Below are 27,848 nucleotides of genomic sequence, written 5' to 3'. Positions count from 1 at the left end.
TATCATAAAAACAAAACAAAACTTCATATTATCAATTTTAGAGCCATTCCCCATTATATTGCCATCTGAAATGGGAAGAAAATTATTTTATTGGTAGCCGGGTGTGGTGGCGCACACTTGTAAACCCAGCATCCAGGAGGCTGAGACAGGAGGATTGCGGTTCGCAGACAGACTCGGCTATTTAGCAAGGCCCTTTGCAACTCAGTGAGACCCTGTTTCAAAATAAAGAATAAGAAATCAAGCTGAAGGTGTCGCTCGGAGGTAAAATGCCCTGGGTTCCATCCCCAGTACTGCAAAAGAAAGAAAAGAGAGAGAGAGAGGGAGAGAGAGAGAGAGAGAGAGAGAGAGAGAGAGAGAGGAAGGAGGAGGAGGAGGAGGAGGAGGAGGAGGAGGAGGAGGAGGGATTGAACCCAGAAGCATTCTACCTCTGAGCTATATGCTCAGCCCTTTTTATTATTTGTAATTTTAAGCAGGGTCTTGCTAAGTTACTGAGTGTCCAGCTAAGTTGCGGAGGCTAGCCTTGAACCTGTAATCCTCCTGTCTCAGCCACCCAAGTACTGGGATTGCAGGTGTGTACCACCACACCCAACTAGAAGCAATGCTTTGAAACAGGAGCTGCCTGACTTCTTCATTCCCAGTGTCTCCTCCACATCTTTTTTCCCACAATCAAGTTCCAATCTTCAGCGCCCTGAGAAGCAGACTCTATAAGGTACATACATTTAGGCTGCGGGACGTGCCCTGTTAGCTAACCGGTGCTTTAGCGGTCAATAAAGTCACACAGGATTTGCTTTGTTTCAGGGACAAACACAATTTATTTCTATGTCTTATTTCATGTCACACGCTGAACCACAGAAGCTGTCAGCATGCTTCCCATGGCCCTTTCTTTCTGAAGAGCTCCTAGAAACTTCTGGATCGTGATGGTTTAAACTCTTCATTTAAACCCCATTCTAGAGATATATATATATGCGCGCACACAGAAAGCACACGAACTAGAACTTGAGGGACTCCTGAAGCACACACATCCTCGGCCCCGCCGGAGTCCCGTCTACACCATGGCCGGCAGAGGGCAGCAGGGCAGCTGGAACCCGCGCTGGGAGCTGCATTCCGGGAAGCTGGGGACGCTGTAGAACTTGATCAGCTTCTTGAAGGCACTCTTTTTCAGCCACATCATCTCCTCTGGGAACCTGGAGAAGATCCTGGCCCTGGAGGAGCCCCCGGCCTTCACGGCGCCGTCCGTGGGCGCGGGCTTCAGAGCGCTCACGGGCACGCTGTTGCAACTGAGGGAGCGCACCGTCTTCTTCTTACTCTGCACCGACAAGTAACTGAACAGGAAGGAAGACGGCTTGTGCTTGGGGACATCCACTGCCTCTTCTGCAAAGCAGCCATCCAGTGAATCCAGCGAGGCCTCAACATGGCGGCTGTCTTCCCCTTCCCCGGGACCGGTTCCCACACGCTGAGGCTGCTTGATGATCTTCCTGGCCTGGGTGGGATCATCCCCGGCCTCGTTGACAGACTTAAGGGACATCCCGCGGGCCAGGGCTGGAGGGATGAGGTTCCCGACCCGGGGCGTCGGCTGGGAAGTGCAGTGCTGGCTCAGCACGAGGGTGGCAGCATCTCTGATGAGGCTCCAGTCTCTCAAGATGTCAGCCCTGGTGGTAAACTGGGATGTCACCGTGAAGCGTATAATCAGCTTGTCCTGAACAGTGGCAGGGATGAGGAAGAGCTGGCCAGCTTTGGCTATTTCCTTTAGCACGCTTTCAGTGAGACAATTAGGACCCTGTTTGAAGGATAAGGACAAGGCTGCACCACGTCGCCTGGAAGCAAACCCAGAAGCCCAGCACTGACGCGTCCAAAAGACGGAAACACCACGCGAGAGGCCGGGGAAGGTGGCGTACCTTTAGACGAAAAACCACCAAGCCAAGGTGCCTCTTGGCAGGAATTTCAAAGAAGGGGTCATTTCTGACCAGAGATTCAAAATACTTAGCCATCTCTGTACCCTGTGAAGACAGAGAAATCTAAGATTAATAATCAGCCAAGAGACAAACTAGATATAAACTTTCACAACACTAAGTGCTTTAAACCAGGGACGCCTTGGAGCCGTGCGGACCTGAGTGGCCTCTACGCGCCTGTCTCTTTTCATATTTCCAAGAAGGAAAACCACTGCCGGCTTCCTATTCCCGTTCATATCAGATCCACCTGGAGAATCTGTGTTTCCGGGCTTTCTTTCAACTCAGCGTGAGCACGCAGAAGCCAGTTGTAATCCAGGCAACCTGGTTTCCTATCCTGACATTACAGCTTCTCAACAAGGGGACAAAACTCAGTCCCCATACAGGCTGTCTCTGCCCAGAGGAAGACACACACCTGTCCCAGTGCACACGGAGACATAATATGGACCCGCAGGGGCCCCTCATTCTTTTTTTTTTTTTTTTTTTTTTTTTTTGCAGTACCAGGGATGGAACCCAGGGGCATTCTACCTCCAAGCTACACACCCAGCCCTATTTTTTATTCTTTATTTTGAAACAGGGTCTCACTAAGTTGCAAAGGGCCTCACTAAGTAGCTAATGCTGGCTGTGAACTGCGATCCTCCCGTCTCAGCCTCCCGAATGCTGGTTTTACAAGTGTGCGCCACCACGCCCAGCTCTGGATTTTTGAATAGGTTCCCGAAATGCCCAGGCTAAGGCAGAGACTGATAATCTGGCCCTTGAAAGGAAAAAGCAGTGACAGAGTAGATGGGAAATCAGAGGTTTAGCAGGAGGTTGGCCACATATTGAATATTCAGCCCCAAGTGGTAGACAAAAGAAATTTCCTAATTATTGTGAATTTCCATCTCCTCGTTCCCCATCCACCAGTCTCCAGTCTTGAGTCTAAAGTTTCAAACAAAGCATAAAGAACTTGAAGTCTCCCAATATTCTGGGCGACAGCTGCTTGTTTATTCAGTGTTGATTGATAACAAATATAAAATTACAAATGTAAAGACCAGTCAGTAATAGAAAAAAATTCTTTTTTCTAATCTTCGTTTCTCACATAGAAATATGAGGGAAAAGCTGGGTGTGGTGGTGCATGCTTGTAATACCAACATTTGGGAGGAGGCTGAGAAAGGAGGTTCAAGGCCAGCCTCAGCTACTTGGTGAGGCCCTCTGCAGCTCAGTGAGACCTTATTTCAAATTAAAGAATAAAAAATAGGGCTGTGGGTGTAGCTCAGAGGTAGAACGCCCTTGGGTTCCATTCCTAGTACTGCAAAAAAGAAAGAGAGAGAGGAAGGAAGGAAGGAAGGAAAGAAGGAAGGAAGGAAGGAAAGAAAGAAATGAATTTGAGAAAACACTGCTGGCTGAAGCTGTCAGCTAAATCCACCTCTTCTGTGAAGAACATGAGAAACTTTGCCTGTCTCATCACTGTCTCTTCCCCAACACAGTAATTTTATAGCTATTTGAACTGAACTCAAATAGGTCGTACCAACTCAGCCTTCCCTAGGCCAGGCACGGCGGCATCTGCCTATAACCCTGGCTATTCAAGAGGCTGAGGCAGGGGGATCGCAGGTTCCAGGCCAGCCTGGGAAACTTAGCCAAACCCTGCCTCAAAATAAAATAAACAAATCTGGGTATGTAGCTTCAGGGTAAAAACCCTCCTGGTACTGTAAAAACAAACAAAAAAGTAAATAGGCTTTCAAAAAGTACTTGATGATGTGATGCAGGGAAATGTGCTACAGACTTGGTAGGTCCACCTGTCCGAGCTAGAAGAGCCATGTTTCAGGGTGACCGGAGCAGAGACCAGAATTTCCAGGCATCTGTGATAATCAGGGTAATCCCCCAAAAGGAAATGGTCCCACCTCGGCCACAGACACTACCCTTGGGTTATTATTTCTCTCCCTCTGCAAATCGACTTCTCAAGCCAGGGCTCTCTGGCACTCAGTAACAAAATAATGAATGGTACCCGGGTGCAGTGGCGCACACCTGTACTCCCAGTTCTTGGGAGGCTGAGAGAGGAGGATCGCAAATTGGAGGACAGCCTCAACAAGTAGTGAGACTCTCGTCATCCTGATGAGACTCTGTTTCAAAATAAAAATTAAAATAGTGTTGGGAGTGTTGCTCAGAGGTAGCACGCCCCTGGGTTCGAATCCCCGGTACCACCCACACACAAAAGAGGAAAATCCCAAGAGCCCCTCTACAGTCCAAGACACCTGAGCCAGATACCAAGAGTCCTTCGGGCAGGTCCGCAAAGCAGAGAAGATCCTCCCTCCCCAGGAGAAAAACACAACATCGTGGGATTGGCGCACGTTACGTACATGTCTGATGTGGGCCTGGAGATTCTTCACCCCGAAGGACCGAATCACAAACCACAGTTTAATAGAGCGAAACCGCCGGCTCAGAGGGATCTGCCAGTGCTAAAAACCAAAGAACATAGTTAACCGCCCACATCAGAGGCCAGGTGCCCCACTCCATCCGCACTCCTGGGCACCACCCGGCCCGGCCCAGCCCTCCAGTTGGCGCCAGGGCTCCCGAAGCTGTCGCTGAGGAGCCGGCCAAAGTCTCCAGGGACAAAAGTGGCCCACAGTCTCTTGGCCAAGAGTGGGACACATGGGAAGCAAGCCCATGACCTTGAACTCAGGAGAAAAGCACTTTACTTGTGTGTGTGTGTGTGTGTGTGTGTGTGTGTGTGTGTGTGTGTGGTAGTGGGGATGGAACCCAGGGGCATTCTACCTCTGAGCTACACCCCCAGCCCTATTTTTTAGGCTTTATTTTGAAACAGGGTCTCACTGAGTTGCAGAGGGCCTCACTAAGTAGCTGAGGCTGTCCGCGAACCGTGATCCTCCTGTCTCAGCCTCCCCAAATTCTGGGATTTCAAGCGTGGGCCACCATACCCGGCAAGGCTTTGCTTTGCTTCACACATTTCATTTCAGCTCAGAAATTCCAGGTGTAAGCATTACACTTTTTTTTTCCTCTGAAAGAACCGACATGCTTCCCAAATGGGTAATCATTAAAAGTATACTAGTTAAGGCCGGGTGTGGTGGCGCACGCTTGTCATCCCAGCATTCGGGAGGCTGAGACCGGAGGGTCGCAGTTCACGGACAGCCTCAGCTACTTAGTGAGGCCCTTTGTAATTCAGTGAGACTCTGTTTCAAAATAAAGAATTAAAAAATAGGGCTGGGGTGTAGCTTGGAGGTAGAATGCCCCTGGGTTCCATTCCCAGTACTGCAAAATAAATAAATAAATAAAAGTATACTAGTTAAGAGCTCAGACACTGGAAACCTGCAGAACTAAGTTTCTTAGCTGCTAACTAGTCATGTGACCTGGGGTAGAGCCACCTCCCTGCTAAGCAGTGGGACAGAACTGGTACCAAGAACTCAGAGGGAGTGAAACAGAGCTCAGCAGAAGTTATGGCAAGTGTGGACTATTGAAATGATGGGTGTTAAGCCAGGCGAGGTGGCGCACGCTTGTAATCCCAGCATTCGGGAGGCTGAGACCGGAGGATCGCGGTTCGCGGACAGCCTCAGCTACTTAGTGAGGCCCTCTGCAACTCAGTGAGACCCTGTTTCAAAATAAAGAATAAAAAAATGGGCAGGGGGTGTAGCTCGGAGGTCAAATGCCTCTGGGTTCCGTCCCCAGACCCGCAAAAAAAAAAAAATAAAAATAAAAATTAATGATGGGTGTTACACATGGCGGTCATGCCGCTGTCTAGAACCAGCTGGCCCGTATCACTACCTCGTCCTGGTGTTGCCTGAGAGATTCCTGTGACCTCAGGGGCATCCCTTAGAGTCTGAATTTCAAAGAAGCATCTGTGTCGCCGCTTCTGTTAGACTAAAATCAATCTTTGTTCTGGCAACCGAGTTTAAAGTTCAAAGTTGCAATTACCAGGGATCTGAAATTTTCCCTATCATTTTCTCAGATCTGAGAACAGAGCAAAGGGTTTGGAAAACATTCACAGTTCTTCTTCTTCTTCTTCTTCTTCTTCTTCTTCTTCTTCTTCTTCTTCTTCTTCTCCCACCCCCACCCCCAGTACCAGAGCTGGAACCCAGGGGCATTCTACCTCCGAGATATACCCCCAGCCCTATTTTTTATCCTTTATTTTGAAACAGGGTCTCACTGAGTTGCAGAGGGCCTCACTAAGTAGCTGAGGCTGTCCGCGAACCGCGATCCTCCTGTCTCCGCCTCCTGAATGCTGGGATTACAAGCGTGCCCACCACTCCCGGCTACAGTTCTTCTAATAAGTAGTGTGGTTTATAGTCACTTATTCAAATGTCAAAAAGCTTCTGCTACAATTTCTGCTCAATAAATATTTGTCCTGTCAAATATTTATCTGACCATCCATAGGATTGCCAAATCCTCACAAAAGTCCCCATCTTCACCCTTGACCCCAGTTTTCTGAGCTACGTAGAGCAGGGACGTGGATCCTGTGTCAACAGACAGGATCTCTGCACTTAGCGGTCATGTGGAGGTCCAGCTCGGGGACTTCTATTAGCCAGCAGAGGGCAGCAGAGCCGGAAACACCATAGAATTCCTAGAACAAGGAATGTCTGCTCCCTCTTCTTCACTGGACGCTCCAAGAAAATAAATAACAAATGTTAAGAGATGTCCCTAAAAAAAAAAATTTCTCATTGCCAGACATGGTGGCTCATATCTGCAATCCCAGTAACACAGGAGCCCAAGGCAGGAGGATTGCAAGTTCCAGGCCACTTATGGAGACCCTGTCTCGACAGAAAATTTAAAAAGGGCTGGGTATGTAATACCCGGAGTTCAATCCCCAGTATCACAAAAAAAAAAAAAAATCAACAAACATAAAAATGTTAGCCAGGCGTGCTGGTGCACGCTTGTAATCCCAGCATTCGGGAGGCTGAGACAGGAGGATGGTGGTTCACGAACAGCCTCAGCTACTTAGTGAGGCCCTCTACAACTCAGTGAGACCCTGTTTCAAAATATTGAATAAGAAGGAGGTAGAATGCATTCCATCCCCAGTGCCACAAAACATTAAAATAAAAAGACAAGACACTAATTTAGTCATCCACAGAGATAAAACAAACCCATCTTTTCACCAAGAATGACTCTCACGGAGATCGGGTTTTGCTCTCGGCATCCCCAGTCTTAAGTCATTGAATCCTCACAGCAAGTCCAAGAGGCCAGGACTATTATGATCACCCCCATCTCACAGAGAAGGAAACCTAGACAAGCACACCAGTCACGTGCACAAGACCACACAAGATGGTCAACTAAGAATCTAAATACAGGTAATATGGCTCTCGCACGTACATGCTTGACCATTTGCTGCGGAAAATCTCTGCAGATTCCAAGAAGAGCTTCTAAGAACACGACGCCTACCACTTAACTGAGTAATGCCACTCAGGTACTGTGCTAAGTGACTTACATGCACACCCCACTGAAGCCTCACTGTACCCAGGAAACCACACATGAGGATATGTATGAGGAAAAGTTCAGGCTCAGAAAAGTCCAATAAGTTTACAAACGGGCCCCTGCTGATATGGGGCTGCGCACCAAGCTCATCCTATTCTGCTCCATGACCTCTTAGTGGCCACGCTGTGTGTAACATCTATTCGCATCCCTCTCTCTCTCTCTCTCATGAAAATCCACAGCTCCAAACCGAGAAGCAAATCGAAAGAATTTGTTTTTCTAAGACACAGTACAGGCTGAGAATGTGGGTTGGGGAGGGTTGAGATGCAGGCTGCTGGGAAGGACAGGAGGTTATCCAAGATGGGGGATAAGGGACTGGTCCCCCAAGGAGGGAGAACATCTCTGGGAATTTTTTTTTTTTTTTTTTTGGTGGTACTGGGGGTGGAACCCGGGGCTTTCTACCTACATGCTATACTCCCAGACCTATTTTGTACTTTATTTGGAAACAGGGTCTCACTTAGTTGCTGTGAGCCTCACTAAGTAGCTGAGGCTGGCTTTGAACCTGTGCGATCCTCCTGTCTCAGCCTCCCAAGTGCTGGGATTACAAGCGTGCACCGCCACGCCCGGCTTTGGGAATTTATTTATTTATTTATTGCGGTTCTGGGGATGGAACCCAGAGGCATTTGACCTCCAACCTACACCCCCTGCCCAATTTTTTATTCTTTTATTTTTGAATCAGGGTCTCACTGAGTTGCAGAGGGCCTCACTAAGTAGCTGAGGCTGTCCGCGAACCACGATCCTCCTGTCTCAGCCTCCCGAATGCTGGGATTACAAGCGTGTACCACCACATCCGGCATGATTCTTTATTTTTATGCACACCTGGAAACCGAGAGCACACAGCGTCAGTCTTAGGGGATGCTGTGAGCCCAGAGTCCTGCTGAACATGCAGGAGGGCCTTCAGGGTCAGACACGGCCAGCTCCCACCTCAGAGACTGCACACGCCGCCCTCTGGGGACCACTCACCATGAAGTCAGTGGCTGCGCCCGAGTTGGCATGCCTGAGGTAGACGGGGTTCACGCTGAAGGTCTGCTGCAGCTTGTATTTGTCCTTGACCCTGGGGAGTTTCCATATGGGTCTTTTTAGTGGCCAAGTTCTCTGAGCCGTCCCGCAGGCCCAGAGCTTGGCTGCCGCACTCACCAGAACCCGGTGCAATCAAAGTGCACCATCATCCACTTGGAGGGATTGAAGGTGAAGGAGTCGGCGTACTCCACGCCCTTCAGAAAGGCCCGGAACTCGGGACACAGGAAGGCGGTCCCTGCATAAGCAGCATCAACGTGGAGCCACAGCCCCTCACTGGCACCTGAGGAAATGAACGTAACTGAAAGGAGTCTCTGCCCCAGCCCAGCTGGGCCTGGGCTGCAAAGGGATCTTCAGGAGAAGGAAGATATGCTTGGTTTTTGTTTTGTTTTGTTTTGTTTTGGTAGTACTGGGGGTGGAACCCAGGGGCATTTCTACCCCCAGGCTATACTCCAAGACATATTTTATACTTTACTTGGAAACAGGGTCTCACTAAGTAGCTGAGGCTGGCTTCGAATCTGTGAGATCCTCCTGTCTCCGCCTCCCAAGTGCGGGGATTACAAGCGTGTGCCACCACACCTGGTGAAGCTATGCTTTGCTAAGTGAGCAACCAAAGGTCAGAGGATAGTGGCGCACGCTTGTCATCCCAGCATTCGGGAGACTGAAACAGGAGGATCTCGGTTCGTGGACAGCCTCAGCTACTTAGTGAGGCCCTTTGCAACTCAGTGAAACCCTGTTTCAAAATAAAGAATAAAAAAGTAGGGCTGGGGGTGTAGCTCAGAGGTAGAATACCCTGGGTTCCATCCCTAGTACTGCAAAAAAGGGGAGGCCAGAGGATGGGGTGTCAAGGGCTGACTGAGGTACCACTATCTCCAAAGAGGAGGGTCTGCAAAAACCTCACCCTGGCTGTCTTCTCTCTGGGCAGAGGGCCAACACGCCCTTAGCCTCAACCTCGAACAGCCTAGGACAGCGAGCTTCCCTCTGTCCCAGAAGCTATGTTAGTGCATCTAATGCAATGGTTCAAGAGATGATGGCTTTCTTCCCTAAAGAGTTTATCTCTTGGGGATTAAGGAATTACATTTGGGTCTCTTTTTCTTTTCTTTTCTGAAGTGGAACAGAAAATATTTTACTGTGCCTTATTTACTCTGTTTTAAAATCAGCCACTCTTAAGAGACATTCAAGTGAGAAGATGAAAAACCCTGTGACTGTCATAGTTTGGATCTTAAGTGTCCCCCAAAGGCCCATGTGTTAAAGGCTTGGTCCACAGGGTGGCCGATCGGGAGGTGGTGAAACCTCTACCAGGCCTTCCCAGGCATGGTGGAGCACACCTGTAATCCCAGTACATGGGAGACTGAGACAGGAGGGTCTCAGGTTCAAAGACAGCCTCAGCAATATAGTGATACCCTAAAAAAAAACCTACAGAGACCCTGTTTCAAAATAAAAATTAAAAAGGGCTGGCTATGTAGCTCAGTGTAATGACCCTGGGTTTTATCACCAGTACCAAAATATAAAGAAAGGAAGAAGAAAAGAAAGAAAGAAAGAAAGAAAGAAAGAAAGAAAGAAAGAAAGAAAGAAAGAAAGAAAGGGTGGGGCCTCATGGGAGGTCTTGAGGTGATGGGGCCTTTAGGTCTTTGGGTCATGTGTCCTGCAAGGGGACTGTGGGAACCTGATCTCTTCTCTGACTTGTGACGAGATGAACGATGTCCCCACCATGACAAGCTACCTCGACTCAGGCTCCCAAAGACAGTGCCCACCAGTGGTGCACTGAAAACTCCAACGCTGTGAGCCGAAATAAACCTTTTCTCTTCCCAAGTTCAGTGCCTCAGATGTTTGTTAGTGATGAGATACTGACCAATACACTCTCCCATGGCCGCCTCCTAGCACTGAAGGTAAGAAAGAGCTCTACCCAGGCGTGGTGGCGCACGCTTGTAATCCCCGTGCTTGGGAGGCGGAGACAGGAGGATCACAGAGGTTCAAAGCCAGCCACGCTGGCTTAAGAGACCCTGTTTCAAAAATATAAAATAGGTCTGGGAGTGTAGCCCAGAGGTAGAAGGGCTTCCAGGAACCAACAAAAAGAAAAAAAAGAAAAAGGAAAAAAGAAAGAGATCTAACCTCATCCCCAGGGGGAAAAGCCCAAGGACCTGGGTTGCTGGGACAAGCCTCGTGACCTTTGGTGCCCATCTCACCAAAGTGGTGAGAATCATTTCACAGAAACGAGTTCATGTGTTTGCTCTCGGAGATATTTAAAAATACATCCCTCAAGCCGGGCGTGGTGGCACACACTTGCAATCCCCACATTTGGGAGGCTGAGACAGGAGAATCATAGTTCGCAATCAGCCTCAGCTACTACTTAGTGAGGCCCTTTGCAACTCAGTGAGACTCTGTTTCACTGGGGGATGTAGCTTGGAGGTAGAATGCCCCTGGATTCCATCCCCAGTGCCAAAAAAGAAAAAGTAAAAGTAAAAAAGCATTCCTCATTTTTTAAGCTAGGCAGGGCAGATACTTACAGATGGGGCCCAGCTCTGACAGGCAGTCAAATGCACAGACCCCAGTGGTACCTAGTGTTGCACAGACCTAGAGGGAAATAAAAAGAGTTAACCTGGGAGGCTGGGCTCACAAGACACTGGGTCTGAAGAAAGACTTTCCCACAGTCTTTACCCACTAGAACAGTGTGTATTTCACATTGTGTTCTACCATAACCTATATTAAGAAATACATTTTAGAGCTGGGCGTGGTGGCGCACGCTTGTAATCCCCGCGCTTGAGAGGCGGAGACAGGAGACAGGAGACAGGAGGATCATGCAGGTTCGAAGCCAGCTGCTCTGGCTTAAGAGACCCTGTTTCCAAATAAAAATATAAAAATGGGTCTGGGAGTGTAGCCCGGAGGTAGAAGGGCTTCCAGGAACCCCAGTACCACCAAAAAAAAAAGAAGAAAAAAAAAAGAAATATATTGTAAAATGTATTTCTTTTTTTTTTTTTTCTGAGATACTGGGGATGGAACCCAGGGGCTCTTTACCTCTGAGCTATAGCCCCAGCCCTATTTTTTTATTCTTTAGTTTGAAACAGGGTGTCACCAAGTTGCAAAGGTCCTCAGTAAATAGCTGAATACAATGTATTTCTTAGTACAACCTAATCTATATATACATGTGTATTGAGATAAAAATTTCAAAAAACAATACATACTCTGCTGACTCTATGAATGCACTTGGTTATTTGCTATTCTATTTCTCTCTCTCTCTCTCATCCATCTTTATATCTGTCTATCTCTATCTCATCTCTATTTCTATCTCTGTCTTTGTACTGGGGATTGAACCCAGTAGCATTCTACCTCCAATCTACACCCTCAGCACCCCCCCTTTTTTTTCAGTACTGAGGATGGATCCCAGGGGCATTCTACCTCCGAGATACACCCCAGTCCTATTTTTTATTCTTTATTTTGAAACAGGCTCTCACTGAGTTGCAAAGGGCCTCACTAAGTAGCTGAGGCTGACTGCGAACCCAGATCCTCCTGTCTCAGCCTCACAAATGCTTGAATTACAAGCGTGCGCCACCACGCCTGGCTCTGACTCTTTACTTTTTTTTTTTTTTTTTTTTTTTTTTTTGGTGGTACTGGGGGTGGAACCCAGAGGCTTTCTACCTCCAGGCTATACTCCCAGACCCATTTTTATATTTTATTTGGAAACAGGGTCTCACTTAGTTGCCGAGAGCCTCACTAAGTAGCTGAGGCTGGCTTTGAACCTGCGCAATCCTCCTGTCTCAGCCTCCCAAGTGCGGGGATTACAAGCATGCGCCACTACACCCGGCTCATGCTCTTTACTTTTTATTTTGAAACTCACTGAGTTGCAGAGGGCCTCACTAAGTCACTGAGGCTGTCCGCGAACCATGATCCTCCAATCTCAGCCTCCAGAATGCTGGGATTACAAGCGTGCACCACCACGCCCGGCTTTATTTTTTATTTTGAATCAGGGTCCTGCTGAGTTGCCGAGGCTGGCCTCTAACACACAGTCCTCTAGTCTCGCTCCCCAGGTGCTGGGCTGGCAGGTGTGCGCCGTCACTCCTCGCTCTAGTCTATTTCTTTATGCTGCTAGTTTTGCCTCACAATTCTCATTTCATAACACACCAATGAACAGCAACTCAACATCTGCCAAGCACGATATCTGGAGACCCTTCTGCTTTTGTTTACCACCGTCACTTACCTGAGTTCTCCCAGAATTCTTTGCTCAAATCCATGTCCTACCACTCTAAGCTTAAGGACACATTCTGACTTACAAAGACAGGCACCAGGCCCCGCTGCTTGTCTTCCTCGATGGCTTTCTGCAGAGCCTCCCCTCGGAGTACGAAGTTGTCGTCCACAGGCAGAAATCTCATCTTCACGAGGGCGATCAAACCTGCCTTCTCCACCGAGGAGTGAGCCTGGGAGGGCCAGGGAAGCCCGTTAGCAAAGGCCCACACTGGATGCGCACGCACAGAAACTGCTGAAGCATAAGGCTGTGGAGTTAGAAGCCGGGCGTGGTGGTGCACGCTTGTAATCCCAGTATTCATGAGCCTGAGACAGGAGGATTGCAGGTTGAGGCCAGCCTCAGCTACTTAGTGAGGCCCTTCGTAATTCAGTGAGACCCTGTTTCAAAATAATAAAAAAAAAAATAAAAAATAAGGCCGGGGGTGTAGTTTAAAGGTAGAATGCCACTGGGCTCCATCCGCAGACCCGCAAAAGAAAAATTAAAATAAAAAATAAGACTCTGGAATCAGACACTCAGCCTGAAGATACATATAGCTCAGTGGTAAAGTCCTGGCCTAGGATACACAAGGCCATGGATTCAAATCTTAGTACCATCAAAAAAAAATATTTTAAAAAATCAGGAAATCAAACATAAACCTTTGAGCTGGGCATGGTGGCAACGCTCATAATCCCAGCATTTGGGAGGCTGAGACAGGGGGGATTTGGTTCGCGGACAGCCTCAGCTACTTAGTGAGGCCCTTTGTAACTCAGTGAAACCCTGTTTCAAAATAAAAAATAAAAATAGGGCTGGGGGTGTAGCTTGGAGGTAGTATGCCCCTGGGTTCCATCCCCAGTACCATAAAATATATACCTTTGAAGTTTGCCTTGCCCCATAGCTCCTGAGACTACGTCCCATGCCTGAGCTGCTCTGAACGCCGGCGCGCTCATGTCTCAAAGAAAACTTCTGGAGGACTAAGGCCCCGAAGCCAAGGCCCCGGCTGAAGGTGTGTCCTGTCAGGTGACTCACCTGGTCAGAGGCATACGCCACGAGACGGGCATTCAGAGAGGACTCGTCGGCTTCGGGCTCACACATTTTCATCCCCAGGATTTTGTTCTTCCTTGCAGCCAGCAGGGCGATCAAGGTGGATTCGCTGACCGTGCTCTGTAGGGGGAAAAGGATTACCGAGGGCAGCCTCTCCCTGAGCCCCCTGCCAAATTTCCCAGATTCCCTTTGATGGCCTCTTGGGATGGGAAGGGTTGGACAAGATTTTCCTCTGGTGATGATCTTAGATATCCTAGGGTCCACACTGGGATCTATGATTTCTCATCATTCATTCATTCATTCAATGTTTGGTGTCTTTTGTTTTGTTTTTTCTTTTGTATTGTTGCTTTTTTTTTTTAACTATGGATTGAACCCATAGGGGCATTCTACCTCCAAGCTCAGCCTTTTTTATAATTTTATTCTGAGACAGGCTCTTGCTAAGTTGCTGAGGGCCTCCCTAAGTTGCTGAGGCTGGTTGAGAACCTGCAATCCTCCTGTCTCGGCCTCGCAAGTTTTGATGACAGACACACGCCACCACGCCTGGCTAGTGTCTTTACTTCCTGAAATTCAAGGGACATACAACTGACAGAACCCTGCTAAATAGCCTGGCAGACACTCATGGGGCGGGGTGGGCCCAATTCTACAAGATATTCAGTAGCTGGAATTTACTCTAAAAAAAAGACAGCCAGCACCATAACCCTACCGCCTTTCATCTGTACGACAACCACAGTTCACGAAACACGTCCTGTCTGCCCGGCCCCTCTCTGAGATAGTCAGGCTTCTTCTTGGTAGGACAGAGAAGGGCAGTGGTTTTCAGATAGGATAAAGGACTAACTCAAGTCCACATGGTCGGTGAGGACCAGAGGAGTCTGATCTGAACTCGAGTGGACCTGAGTTTGAATCCTCGTGCTCCTGCTTAACCAAGTCATTTAACCTTTCTGAGACTCTGTGTGTGTCCCCCAGAGAGAAAACATGAAGTTGTACATACCGGCTCACAACTCAGAGCGCCCACAACTTACAGGGTTTTGCCTTACTTTTAAGATTCAAATCTTTCTTTCTTTCTTTTTTTTTTTTTTTTTTTTTTTTTTTTTTTTTTTTTGCAGTACAGAGATAGAACCCAGGGACATTCTACCTCCGAGCTCCACCCCCAGCTCTATTTTTTATCCTTTATTTTAAAACAGGGTCTCAGCCGGGCGTGGTGGCGCACGCTTGTCATCCCAGCATTTGGGAGGCTGAGACCTGGAGGATCGTGGTTCGCGGACAGCCTCAGCTACTTAGTGAGGCCCTCTGCAACTCAGTGAGACCCGGTTTCAAAATGAAGAATAAAAAATTGGGCAGGGGGTGTAGCTCAGAGGTCAGAGGTCAAATGCCCCTGGGTTCCATCCCCAGACCCGCAAAAAAAAAAAAAAAAAAAAATTGCAAAGGGCCTCACTAAGTAGCTGAGGCTGTCCGTGAACCAAGATCCTCCCGTCTCAGCCTCCCGAATGCTGGGATGACAAGCGTGCGCCACCACACCCAGCAAGATGCAAATTTTAATATTCTTGCAAGGCAAGAACGAGAAAAGGAGTCAATTTTCTAGCTAACGGTTCCAGAGAACTTGTTAGGTCTCTCTGATCTCAGACCAATTAGGCTATTTTTATTGAATAGAGAATTCATTTAATTCTCACGCCCACTCTTTAGGAAAATATTATTGCTATTTTATAGAGTATAAAACCAGAAAAATTACTCATTACAGTAGATTGCAAGAATTTGGGGTTCTCCAAAGGTCTCAGAACCAAGCCCTCATGAATGTTAAGGGTTCACAGACACAAAAGTACAGCCTCCGGAAGGCACAACGAAGACAAATTGGAACAACCATCATTTGACACATACCCAAAAGACAGGATCTGAACCTGAGGTTCCTCGTTCTATGTGTTAATTTTTCTCCCTGCTAGGGACCTCCTGGATCTTGGAGGGCGGGTCCTTCCTAATCTAATCTTTTCCTCTCTTCTAAGAGGTATAAAATGGAACAACAGAAGGGAGTTGTCAGAGCTGGGCGGGCGTGGTGGTGCACGCTTGTAATCCCAGCATTTGAGAGGCTGAGGCTGGAGGATGGCAGGTTCCCGGCCAGCCTCAGCGACTTAGTGAGGCTCTTTGCAATTCAGTGAGACCCAGTTTCAAAATAAAGAATAAAAGCCAGGCATGGTGGTGCACAGTTAGCTCAGAGGTAGAATGCCCCTGGGTTCCATCCCCAGTACCTAAAAAAAAAAGGGGGGTCGGGAGTTGTCAGATGGTGAACTAAGAAACTTGAATCAAGCCGGGCGTAATGGCGCATGCTTGTAATCCCCGCGCTTGGGAGGCTGAGACAGGAGAATTGCGCAGGTTCGAAGCCAGCCTCAGCTACTTAGTGAGGCTCTCGGCAATTTAGTGAGACACTGTTTCCAAAATAAAATATAAACGGGTCTGGGAGTATAGCCCGGAGGTAGAAAGCCTCTGGGTTCCACCCCCAGTACCACCAAAAAAGAAAAAGAAAAAGAAACTTGAATCAAGAAATAGTGGAAGCTGGGCATGGTGGCATAAGCTTGTAATCCCAACATGTGGGAGGCTGAGATGGGAGGATCACAGGTTCAAGACCAACCTCGACAACTTTAGCAAGACTCTCAGTAACCTAGTGAGACTCTGTTTCAAAATAAACAGTAAAATAGAGCTGGGGGTGTAGCTCAGAGGTGGAATGCCCCTGGGTCCCATCCCCCGTGCCACAAAACAAACAAACAAAAAGGAATAGTGAAAATGTAATAAGAGAGCCAGGCATGGTGGCCACGCTTGTCATCCCAGCATTCGGGAGGCTGAGACGGGAGGATCGCGGTTCACGGACAGCCTCAGCTACTTAGTGAGGCCCTCTGCAACTCAGTGAGACCCTGTTTCAAAATAAAGAATAAAAGCCGGGCGTGGTGGCGCACGCTTGTAATCCCCGCGCTTGGGAGGCGGAGACAGGAGGATCGCGCAGGTTCGAAGCCAGCCGCGCTGGCTTAAGAGACCCTGTTTCCAAATAAAATATAAAAAATAGGTCTGGGAGTGTAGCCTGGAGATAGAAGGGTTTCCAGGAACCCCAGTACCACCAAAAAATAAAATAATAATAATAAAGACTAAAAAATAGGGCTAGGGGTGCTAGGGGTGTAGCTCAGAGGTAGAATACCCTTGGGTTCCATCCCCAGTACCGCCAAAATAATAAATAAATAAATAAATAAATAAATAAATAGTTAAAAATGGGGCTGGGGGTGTAGCTCGGAGGTAGAATGCCCCTAAGTTCCATCCCTAGTACCAGAAAGAAAGAAAGAAAAAAAGAAAAGAAAGGAAAGGAAAGGAAAAGAGAAGAAAAGAAAAGAAATAGGGGTGGGGTGTAGCTTGGAGGTAGAATGCCCCTGGGTTCCATCACAGTACAAAAAAATAAAAAATGTAATAAGAAGAAAAAAGAGAGAGGGAGATGGTGAGTGGCAACAGTAGAGACGAAGCTGAGGCTGAGGCGGCCTCGGCAGCCACGCAGAGACGGGCGCTATCCCCGCAGGTGATAGTGGTGGAGGTGAAGACGCTGTCAGTCATGGTAGCAAGGATGGCAATGCCAGCAATCGCTAGGACAACAGAGAGGAGAGCCGGGGAGCACGGGGGAGCTGCTGGGAAGGGTCTGGCTTTTCTTGCCCTACTGTGCGCAGCTAGATGGAGCCTTGTCGAGCCGCACCTGCAAGACGCCTCCTCCGAGGCTGCCAGGGTGGTGGTGCTGAAAGTGCTCCGGAAGGCCCAGCATTTTCGCCAGCCAGTCCATGATGTTCATCTCCAGCTCCGTGCACACGGGACTAGAAGCCTGAAAGAAGAAAAGGAATTTCATCTGCAAAACTCAGAGCATCGAGATGCCCCCGCCGGTCCCAGAAGTGCACCTGCCTGCCCCGGCCCTGGCCCTCCCTGGGAGCATCGGTGGGAAGTGCCCTAGAAAAATTAGTGTCAGGCCCTGCACCCGCCCACTCCCACCTTTGTCAAGCAAAAACGGGAAAAGAAGGTGGGGTATGGATTCATATCATTTTATTTCCCCAATGAGATGGATTCTCCAGGGCTCTCCGGAGAAAACCCTCAAAATGGTTGGCTTGGATTTCGTTCCCCAAGTCCCTACAATATCCAATCGAGAAGCATTCTACAGCACAAGGGGAATTTTTTTGTTTGGTTTTGTTGTTGTTACTAAGAATTCAAGTGTGGCCGGACGTGGTGGCGCACGCTGTAATCCCGGCGCTTGGGAGGTGGAGACAGGAGGATCGCTCAGGTTTGAAGCCAGACGCGCTGGCTTAAGAGACCCTGTTTCCAAATAAAAAAGTATAAAATAGGTCTGGGAGTGTAGCCCGGAGGTAGAAGGGCTTCCAGGAACCCTAGTATCACATAAAAAAAAAAAAAAGAAGGCAAGTGTGGAAGCCGGGTACCTGTAATTCTAGTACTTGGGAGGCTGAGACAGGAGGATTACAGCCTCGGGAATTTAGTGAGGCTCTCAGCAACTTAGTGAGAACCTGTGTCAAAATAAAGAATAAAAAATAGGGCTGGGGCCAAGTGTGATGCATAGACAGGAGGATCACAGTTCACGGACAGCCTCAGCTACTTAGCAAGGCCCTCTGCAACTCAGTGAGACCCTGTTCCAAAATAAAGAATAAAAACATGGGGCTGGGGGTGTAGCTCTGAGGTAGAATGTCCCTGAGTTCCAGCCCCAGTACCACAAAAAAATTATATATATACAGATAGATATAGATATAGATATAGATATAGATATATATGGCTGTGGGTATAGCTTGGAGGTAGAATGTCCCTGGGTTCTAATCCAGTACCAAATAAATAAATAAATAAATAAATAAATAAATAAATAGTGCTGGGGTACAACTCAGAAATACAATACTCCTGGATTCAATACCTAGTATCACACAAAAAAAAAAAAGGAAAAGGAAATGAAAGAAGGAAGAAAGGAACAAGCAAATGGTACTCTACTCTTTCCTGGAAAAAAATAGTGATTACACTCCATACCCTTTCCCACCCACCCATACACACTATGAACTTTCAGGCTTAAAACATAAAGATTACAGGGCATGGTGGTTAATGTTTGTTAGCTTAGTACTTGAGAGGCTGAGACAGGAGGATCGCAGGTTCATGGCCAGCCTCAGCTACTTAGTGAGGCTCTCAGCAACTTAGTGAGACCCTGTTTCCAAATAAAGAGTAAAAAATAGGGCAGGGGGTGTCGCTTGGAGGTAGAATGTCCCTGGGTTCTCTCCCCAGCACCAGAGAGAGAGAGAGAGAGAGAGAGAGAGAGAGAGAGAGAGAGAGAAACAGACAGACAGACAGACAGACAGACAGACAGACAGACAGTGACAGACAGACAGACAGACAGTGACAGACAGACAGACAGACAGTGACAGACAGAGAGAAAGGAAGGAAGAAAAGGAAGGAAGGAAGGAAGGAAGGAAGAGAGAGAAAGAAAGAGAGAGAGGAAGAAAGAAAGAAAGAAAGAAAGAAAGAAAGAAAGGAAGGAAGGAAGGAAGGAAGGAAGAAAGAAAGAAAGAAAGAGAGTTTTTCCAAGAGGTTTTTGACAGAATTTGAAGCTGAGCAAGTGCTTCAAATGTTATTAAGGGAAGTCTCAGCGCATATCTCTAAGTCCAAAGACAGGAGGACAGGGGAAGTTGTGACCCAACAGGCATCAACGCGCTTAGCAAAGGTCACAAACTGTAGCAAAAGCTAGATCTCACCCGAAATCTCATCTGTGACTCTATAAGCCTGGTGATTTTGAGGAGATAAGTTACTTAAGCCTCAATTTCCTCATCTACAAAATGGGGCCAATTCTCATGATTCTGTGGGACTAAAGGAGTAGATAAATTATGTAAAGATTAAGCTTAAAGGATGTAGCCATTATTAACATGCTTGTTTTAACCGATACTCCATTATTAGTATTTATCTGGGACCCCTGCTCAGAGACCAGGACGAAATATGTCTGCCCGGGATGCTGCTCCCTGCTCCGTTCCTAACTGCCAGGTGTAACCACCGTTGCTACTCACCCAGGTGAATCCCAAACAGTTGATGGCATCAGCCAGCATGTCGCCCAGCAGGGATGGCCATGAGGTAAGGGCCGGGTAGTAGGCGTGCATATGGGGGCTTTGCCAGTGTACCACCTAGAGGCAGAGCAGACACACAGTTGATGCCAGGAGGCACTTCCAAGGGGGACCTCTTCCTCCAGAGATCCTCCCTGGCAAGGGGAAACCACTCCAGAGATGGATGGACACTTTTAAGATAGACAACTCCAGCCGGGCGTGGTGGCGCACGCTTGTAATCTCCGCGCTTGGGAGGCGGAGACAGGAGGATCGCACAGGTTCGTGGCCAGCCACGCTGGTTTAAGAAACCCTGTTTCGAAAAATATAAAAATAGGTCTGGGAGTGTGGCCCGGAGGTAGAAGGGCTTCCAGGAACCCCAGTACCACCAAAATAAAAAAAAAAAAGGATAGACAACTCCATGAAAATAAGACATATGCCAGGTGTGGTGGTGCGGGCCTGTAATCCTGGGACTCGAGAGGCTGAGACAAGAGAATCACAGGTTTAAGGACATCCTTGGTGATTATTATGGTCAACATGTCAGTGTTGCCGGGCGTGGTGGTACAGGCTTGTAATCCCTGCGCTTGGGAGGCGGAGACAGGAGGATCACGCAGGTTCGAAGCCAGCCTCGCTGCCTTAAGAGACCCTGTTTCGAAATTTTAAAATATTAAAAAATAGGTCTGGGAGTGTAGCCTGGAGGTAGAAGGGTTTCCAGGAATCCCAATACACCAAAAAAAAAAAAAAAGTAGAATTTTTTCTCTGAAAGAACTCATATATTGATGTTCAGAGATGATATAATTAAATCATGAGGGATCTAATCCCATCAGTGGATAAATTCATTATGGCATTATGGTAGGTTTATTTAATGGTAACCTAGCCAGGTGGGGTGAAGCTGGGGAAAGTGAGTCACTAAGGGTATGGCTTTGGACACTGTGTTTGTGTCCTTGAATCCCCTTGATTATTCTCTCTTGCTTCCAGCCTCTCCATGATGTGAGAGCAGAGCTCGTGTGTGTGTGTGTGTGTGTGTGTGTGTGTGTGTGTGTGCGCGCGTGTGTCCTCCTCCTCCTACTACTCATCTTCCTCCTCCTCCTCCTTCTTCTTCTTCCTCTCTCTCCCTCTCTTTCTCTCTCTCTGCCTCCTGCTCCCATGCCCTGAGTTCTGTTAATGTAACCTAGTCTAGCATGAACTGAACCCCTGAAATCTCCAGAACTGTGAGCGAATAAACCTTCCTTCCTCTAAGCTGTGTGGTCAAGTGTTTTGCATTACGGCAGTGAGACTGCTGACTGAAAGGGCAACTCAGAAAAGCCCTCAGCACTTAGTGGGGCCCTTCCTCTTTCAAAATAAAAAATAAAATAGGCCTGGGAGTGTAGCTTAGAAGAATACTCCCAGGTTCAATCTTAGTATCACACACAAAAACAAAAAACACCAATAACTTAAAGAAGACATGTTCTTTGGTATTTTTTTTTACCACCCACATGTCTCATATTCAAAGTTAGCTAAAAAATAGGTCTGGGAGTGTAGCCTGGAGGTAGGAGGGTTTCCAGGAACCCCAGTACCACCCAAAAAAAAAAGTAGAATGTTCCCTAAAAGAACTCATATATTGATGTTCAGAGACGATATAATTAATAATTAATATAATATAATTCATAATTCATGGTGGAGCCTTTGGACTCCCCAAAAGGGATATGAGTGGGTAGAAGACCAAATAGTTATGTGCATATATGAAAGCATGACTGAATCTCACTATTATGCACAAATTATAATGCGCCGATTAAAAAAGCTAACAAAACCCGAAAACTTCTATAGTCCTAAGACTGTGATTCTGGGCAGTGTTCACAGCTGAGCTGCCCCTCCCAGTGATCAAAGGCGGGGAGACGGCGAGCTTCTGGAGAGCAGATGGTTTATCCCATCCCGTTTCCTACAAACACCTTCATGGCACACTGAGGCCTATGGGCTGGTAGTTCCTACAGGGTCAGTGTAAACAGACTCAGAGCTGTCCTTCGCTTCACAGGAAGGATGGAGTCTAGAGAGGGCAGAGAGGAGACGGCAGCCCAGGAATGTGGGAGGCCAAGCTCCAGGCTAACCCTGAGCCCACAGTCAGAGGCCCCCCAGCTGGCCATCTAATCTCTACCCATCTACTGCTCAGGCAAGCGTGCCTTGTCGAGTTTCTGTATTTATCTTTCAGCAATGCTATTTCCTCTAATGGGAAGGTGGCCCTGGTAAAGAAGACAGAGCCCTCCAAAGTCTGCTAATTCTTAGAAAGCTACCATCCATGTCCCCCATAAGCTCGTCCCCAGCTCCTGCAACCCCCTTTGCTCCCTTCCTTGAGCCCATGAAATGCTATATAATTCTAGTTGTTTCCCTCTACTGTGAATTTATTCGATTAAATCTTAGCGCATGCCAGGCGTGGTGGCGCACGCTTGTAATCCCAGCATTTGGGACGCTGAGACAGGAGATTGCAGTTCAAGGACAGCCTCAGCTACTATTTAGTGAGGCCCTTGGCAACTCAGTGAGAGCCTGTTTCAAAATAAAGAATAAAAAATAGGGCCGAGGGTTGGTTGGAGGTAGAATGTCCCTGAGTTCAATTCCCAGTACTTAGTGTATTATCCTGGTATTTAGTGTGTACAGATTCTCATTCATTCATTCTCTCTCTCTCTCTCTCTCTCTCTCTCTCTCTCTCTCATATATTGGGGATTGAACTCAGAAGCAGTCTACCTCTGAGCTACACCTCCAGACCCATTTTTTATTCTTTTATTTGAAATAGAGTCCCACTAAGTTGCAGAGGGCCTCACAAGTAGCTGAGGTTGGCCGTGAACCTGCGATCCTACTTGGGAGGCTGAGACAGGAGGATCACAGGTTCAAGAACAGCCTCAGCAACTTAGTGAGGCCCTGTTTTAAAAAGTAAAAAATAAAAAAACAGGGCTGGGGGTATAGCTCGGAGGTAGAATTTACCCCTGGGTTCAATCCCTAGTACTTGGGGGGAAAATGAGGGCTGGGGGTATGGTTTGGAGGTAGAATGCCCCTGGGTTCAATCCCCAGTGCAAATAGAAAAAAGAAAGAAAGGAAAAGAAAGAGAAAAGTAAATAACAGTTTTCTAACCAGGATTGGAATTAAAGCAGAAGAAAATTTTTCTTCTCTTAGGGACTAGGCAGCAAGAAAGAAAAAATAAAAGAATTTGGGGTGTTTTTTTTTTTTTCAGTACTGGGTATTGAACCAGGGGCATTCTACCTCTGAGCTACACCCCCAGCCCTATATTTTATTCTTTTTTTTTCTTTTATGTGTGTGTGTGTGTGGTACTTGGGATAGAACCCAGGGACATTCTACCTCCAAGCTATACCCCCCCAGTCCAAATTTTAATTATTCTTGGTTTTGAAACAGGGTCTCACTGAGTTGCAGAGGGCCTCACTAAGTAGCTGAGGCTGGCCGTGAATCTCCATCCTCCTGTCTCAGCCTCCCAAATGCTGGGATGACAAGCTAGCAACACCACGCCTGGCTAAGAATCTAATTTTCAATGAGGGTCAACTGCTTTCAGATTATAAAAGTCTCAAAGGCCTTTCAGATAAGAGGAAGATAGGCACCCTCATTATCTACTGTGCTTACTGACAGTATTTTGGAAACCCCGGAGGGCTCTTTTCTTATAAGATAAACAGGATAAGACAAGAGCCCTTATCAAAAGACACAGACCTCTCAGTCCAGATGTGAGAGCACACCCCATCAGCTGCCAGGATTCCTTCCTACCCAGTGAATCAGCTGTTTCTGTCTTCAGGCTCCCTGCAGATTACAGTTGCTGGAGGGAATCTCTTAGATAATCTTATCAGGAAGAGAGAGGAGTATCTGGCTTTGGACAAATTGCCCCTTTTTTTCAGAGTTTGAATTATTTCTCATCCCTGCTTCCAGGCATATTTCTGTCACAACTAAATCCAAAGCTCAGTAGGTATTTTGATTTTGGACCTGGAGCAGATTCCTTATCTGTGACTCTAGTTTCTGAAGTTTCCTTTCAGAAAGGAAAAACAAATAGTCCTCATCCGTTTTTTCAAAAATAAGTCTTTTCAAGCAAAGAGTGGTGGCGCACGCTTGTCATCCCAGCATTCAGGAGGCTGAGACAGGAGGATCGCAGTTTGCGGACAGCCTCAGCTACTTAGTGAGGCCCTTTGCGACTCAGTGAGACCCTGTTTTAAAATCAAGAATTAAAAAATAGGGCAGGGGGTGTAGCTCGGAGGTAGAATGCCCCTGGGTTCCATCCCCAGTGAGGAGCCCCTTCACTCCAACCCTTCCTCCCTTACCAGGGAGCTTTGGGGATTGAGCTGCTCTTCAGGGACAAAAAAGGCTTTCTGTGAATATCCAGCCTTTGAGCAATGCAGATGTTGCCGGAGGAGCCAGGGAACCGGCAGAAGTTGGCTGATGCGCAGCTGACCTGCGACGCTAGAGCCGCTGACATCCCTGGCCACAGGTGTGAGGAGTTGCGCCAGATGCCCAGGCTCACATCCTCCTCCTCCCTCTTCTACCGAGGGCTCCCCGCCCTGTACAGGCCCTGGACCAGCTGCATTGCAGCTAGCTAGCTTGACCCTCACACTGACCCAGCCTAACAGCTGAGGAGGCCCAGGCTTGGAGAAATTAATTTTTTTTTTTTTTGGCCCAAGTCACACAGTCAGCACCTGACAGATGCAGGACTTCAGCCTAGGCCAGTCTCTGTGTGATGCCCTCGAAAGGTGTCAGTCTGCTCTCCCAGCCTGGGGCACTGTGTCCGGGCTAGGCTGTGTCTCGAAGCTCTTCCAAAGGCTGACTTAAGATGCACCTCCATCGTCCCCAGAGAGGGCTGAGGGGGTCGCTCGGAGGCAGAATGCCCCTGGATTTTATCCCCAGTATTGAAAAAAAGGAAAAAAAAAAAGCTCCTTCCCTGGTGTCTCCAACCTGACAGCTAGGGTGCCCTCAGGGAGTTATGTCTTCTTCCTTCTGTCTCTTTGGTATGATCTCAGACACCGGATAGGAGAGTCCCTGGCTTTACCCATCAGGGCCCAGGTAGAGTGTCCAGCCTCCCACCTTGCTAGCCAGGGTCATCCTTTTATTTATTTATTTATTTATTTATTTATTTATTTATTTATTTTGGCAGTACTGGGGATAAAATCAGGGACATTCTGCCTCTGAGCGACACCCCCAGCCTTATTTTTTATTCTTTATTTTGAAACAGGGTCTCACTGAGTTGAGTTGCAAAAGGCCTCACCAAGTAGTAGCTGAGGCTGTCCGTGAACTGAGATCCCCCGGTGTCCGCCTCCCAAGTGCTGAGATTACAAGCGTGGGCCACCATGCCCAGCTGGTGGTCAACCTTTTTCCTCAAACCTGATTTTCATTTCTCAATCCATCCCATTCAATGTTGCCATGTCTGCTAAGCTGCCCCGGGATACACCCACTCTCCACCCAACACAGGGGCCCGCCCGGCATCACATTCCTCCTTCCAGTCAAAGTCCCGGCCCTCCGCCTGCCCAGAAGATGGGCTTGGACGTTGCTAGAGAGGTCGCTGACAGTTGCGTTGTCACCCAGGCTGATTCAAGGCTGGTCTTTCTTCAGGCTACCACCCTGAAGATCTAGGACCACTTCTGCCGTTACTATATCTCACCCCAGGCATGATGATTCGCTCAATGTCCCCAAAGATGCTGTCCCAGCTGTCAGGCTCCTCGGGAGCGCTTTCAGGTAGCTGGGCTCGCAGGTAGCCGGGCTGTACTTCCGGAGTCACCCGCCTCTCCCGCACAGTGCTCAGGTACTGGCAGATGTAATCCACCATCTCTCTTCCTAGAAGAGAGTAGAGAAAGGAGGGTCACACCCCAGGGCTGGGCCTGGTCAATTCATGCTTGGTAGCACACGCTTGTAATGCCAGCATTCGGGAGGCTGAGACAGGAGGATCATGGTTCACGGACAGCCTCAGCTACTTAGCAAGGCCCTTTGCAACTCAGTGAGACCTTGTTTTAAAATAAGGAATCAAAACTAGGGCTGGGAGTGTAGCTCGGAGGTAGAATGCCCCTGGGTTCCATCCCCAGTACGGCAAAAGAAGAAAGAAAGGAAGAAAGAAAGGAAAGGAAGAAAAGAAGGAAGAAAGAGAGAGAGAAGTAAGCTTGGTAAAAATCTGGGTATTGTGGCACACGCCTGTAATCTCAAACTTGGGAGGCTGAGACACGAGGATCACAGGTTCAAGGACAGCCTCAGCAACGCAGGGATACTCTCAACAACTTAGTGAGGCCCTGTTTCAAAAACAAACAAAAATAAATAAAAATGGGCTGGGGCTATAGATCGGAAGAATGTCCCTGGGTTCAATCCCTAGTCCCACACACACACACACACACACACACACACACACACACACACACACATTAAATTAATTAAATTAAATTAAAAATAAGATAGAGAGAGAAAGATCTCGGGCATGAACTTATTTTCAGAATAATTTTTTCACAAAGCACGAGGGCATGAATGGATGATGGGGAGGATATACGAATGAGCAAGGGAACAGGGACCCTCCAGAACGCAAAACTAGCACCAAAGGATGATATTTATTTTTCTTCCCCTTCACTTACCCATGGGTCTCTCCTGCCTTTCTCAGAAACAGCTACTAACTTACTACTTTATAGGTTTCATAACAATTCCATAGTTCTTGGCATCCACAAGGCATTACACACAGTTTTTCTGTCTGTGTTGTATGTGTGTCTCCGAGAGAAGGAGGGAGGGAGGGAAGGGGGGAGAGAGAGAAAGGGAGGGAGAGAGAGGAGAGAGAGAGAGAGAGGGAGAGAGAGGGAGAGAGAGGGGGAGAGAGAGAGACAGAGAGAGAGGGAGAGGGGGAGAGAGAGAGAGAGAGAGAGAGAGAGAGAGAGAGCCTTATTCCTTTCCTCTGCATCATCCTAATGAAACTTACAAATAGAACCAGCCCCAGACAAAACTGCACAGCCAGAGATTTTAGCCTGCTTTTCTTTTTGTTCTCCTCCAAACTCCCTCAACCCAGGGCATCTGGGAACACCCCAGCAGCAGAACCAGAGATCCTCCCTTCCCCAACCAGGGACAGGGCGAAATGAGTATGTGTGAGCCGGGCGTGGTGGCACAGGCTTGTCATCCCAGCATTCGGGAGGCTGAGACAGGAGAATCACAAATCCACAGTCAGCCTCAGCTACTTAGTGAGGCCCTCTGCAACTCAGTTTCAAAATAAAGAATAAAAAAGGCCAGGTGTGGTGGAGCACGCTTGTAATCCCAGCTTTCGGGAGGTGGAGACGGGAGGATCACGGTTTGTGGATAGCCTCAGCTACTTAGTGAGGCCCTTTGCAATTCAGTGAGACCCTGTTTCAAAAAATATAAAGACTAAAAATTAGGACTGGGGGTGTAGCTCAGAGGTAGAATGCTCCTGGGTTCCATCCCCAATGGTTAAAAAAATAATAATAAAGAATTAAAAAAAAATCAGGCTGAGGGTTTAGCTTAGAAGTAGAATGCCCCTGGGTTCCATCCGCAGTACAAAAAAAAAAGAAAGAAAGAAAGAAAAAGAAAAAGAAAAAAAAAGAAAAAAGAAAAAAGAAATGAATGAATGTGTGTTTCATTCACAGGCCAAAGTCCAAGGGGCCCTGCTCGACCTAAAGGTGTCTTCAGAAAGCAACGAGTAACCCAGCTCACCCTGGAGGGCAAGGAGCACTCAGGGAATTACCTCCAGGGAAAGATTCTCCTCTCTCCTCTCCTCTCCTCTCCTCTCCTCTCCTCTCTTTTCCTCCTTACCGCCTCAATAAATTCCAGAAAATAAATGGTCCCTTTTCCCCCCACTCAGTGGATGAGGAATCCTCTATTTTGCAAGAAAGTCGAGGGAGAAAGCCAAGAAGATAGAGAATGGAGAGATGGGAGGAAGAAGGAGGGAGAGGTTGAGAGAAGAAGTTTGACATTCTGACTCTACGTCCCTTTTCTGGAAAATTCTTGGCGACTAAAGCCAACTCTCAAAAGACAACTCTAGTGCCATGGTCAAATGGCACCCCAAAAACTCAAGGGCCATGTGCAACAGCTGGCCCCGCAGGGTGGCAGCAGGGGAGAGGGCTCACCTCTCCGGCGGTATTCCTCCGGCTCCATCAT

General features: G+C 47.8%; 1 protein-coding gene across 2 annotated transcripts; it reads right to left on the bottom strand.

Annotated features, from left to right (window-relative positions):
• Nucleotides 1-1,045: 1,045 nt before the first annotated feature.
• Nucleotides 1,046-27,848, bottom strand: HDC (histidine decarboxylase; the record flags this gene model as incomplete). Of its 2 annotated transcripts, XM_080708051.1 has the most annotated exons (12): nt 1,046-1,777; nt 1,896-1,997; nt 4,283-4,381; nt 8,364-8,454; nt 8,538-8,700; nt 10,925-10,991; nt 12,686-12,829; nt 13,663-13,797; nt 17,393-17,515; nt 19,731-19,844; nt 25,375-25,547; nt 27,818-27,848. In XM_080708051.1, the coding sequence occupies 12 exons, from the start codon at nt 27,846-27,848 to the stop codon at nt 1,046-1,048; spliced, it is 1,974 nt and encodes a 657-aa protein (XP_080564177.1). The 2 variants fall into 2 exon arrangements, with proteins under 2 accessions (XP_080564177.1, XP_080564178.1); XM_080708052.1 differs by lacking the exon at nt 4,283-4,381.

The sequence above is a fragment of the Muscardinus avellanarius genome (assembly GCF_963383645.1).
Source record: "Muscardinus avellanarius genome assembly, chromosome: 12".
NCBI classification, from domain to species: domain Eukaryota; kingdom Metazoa; phylum Chordata; class Mammalia; order Rodentia; family Gliridae; genus Muscardinus; species Muscardinus avellanarius.
This window is presented reverse-complemented; position numbering and strand designations above follow the sequence as displayed.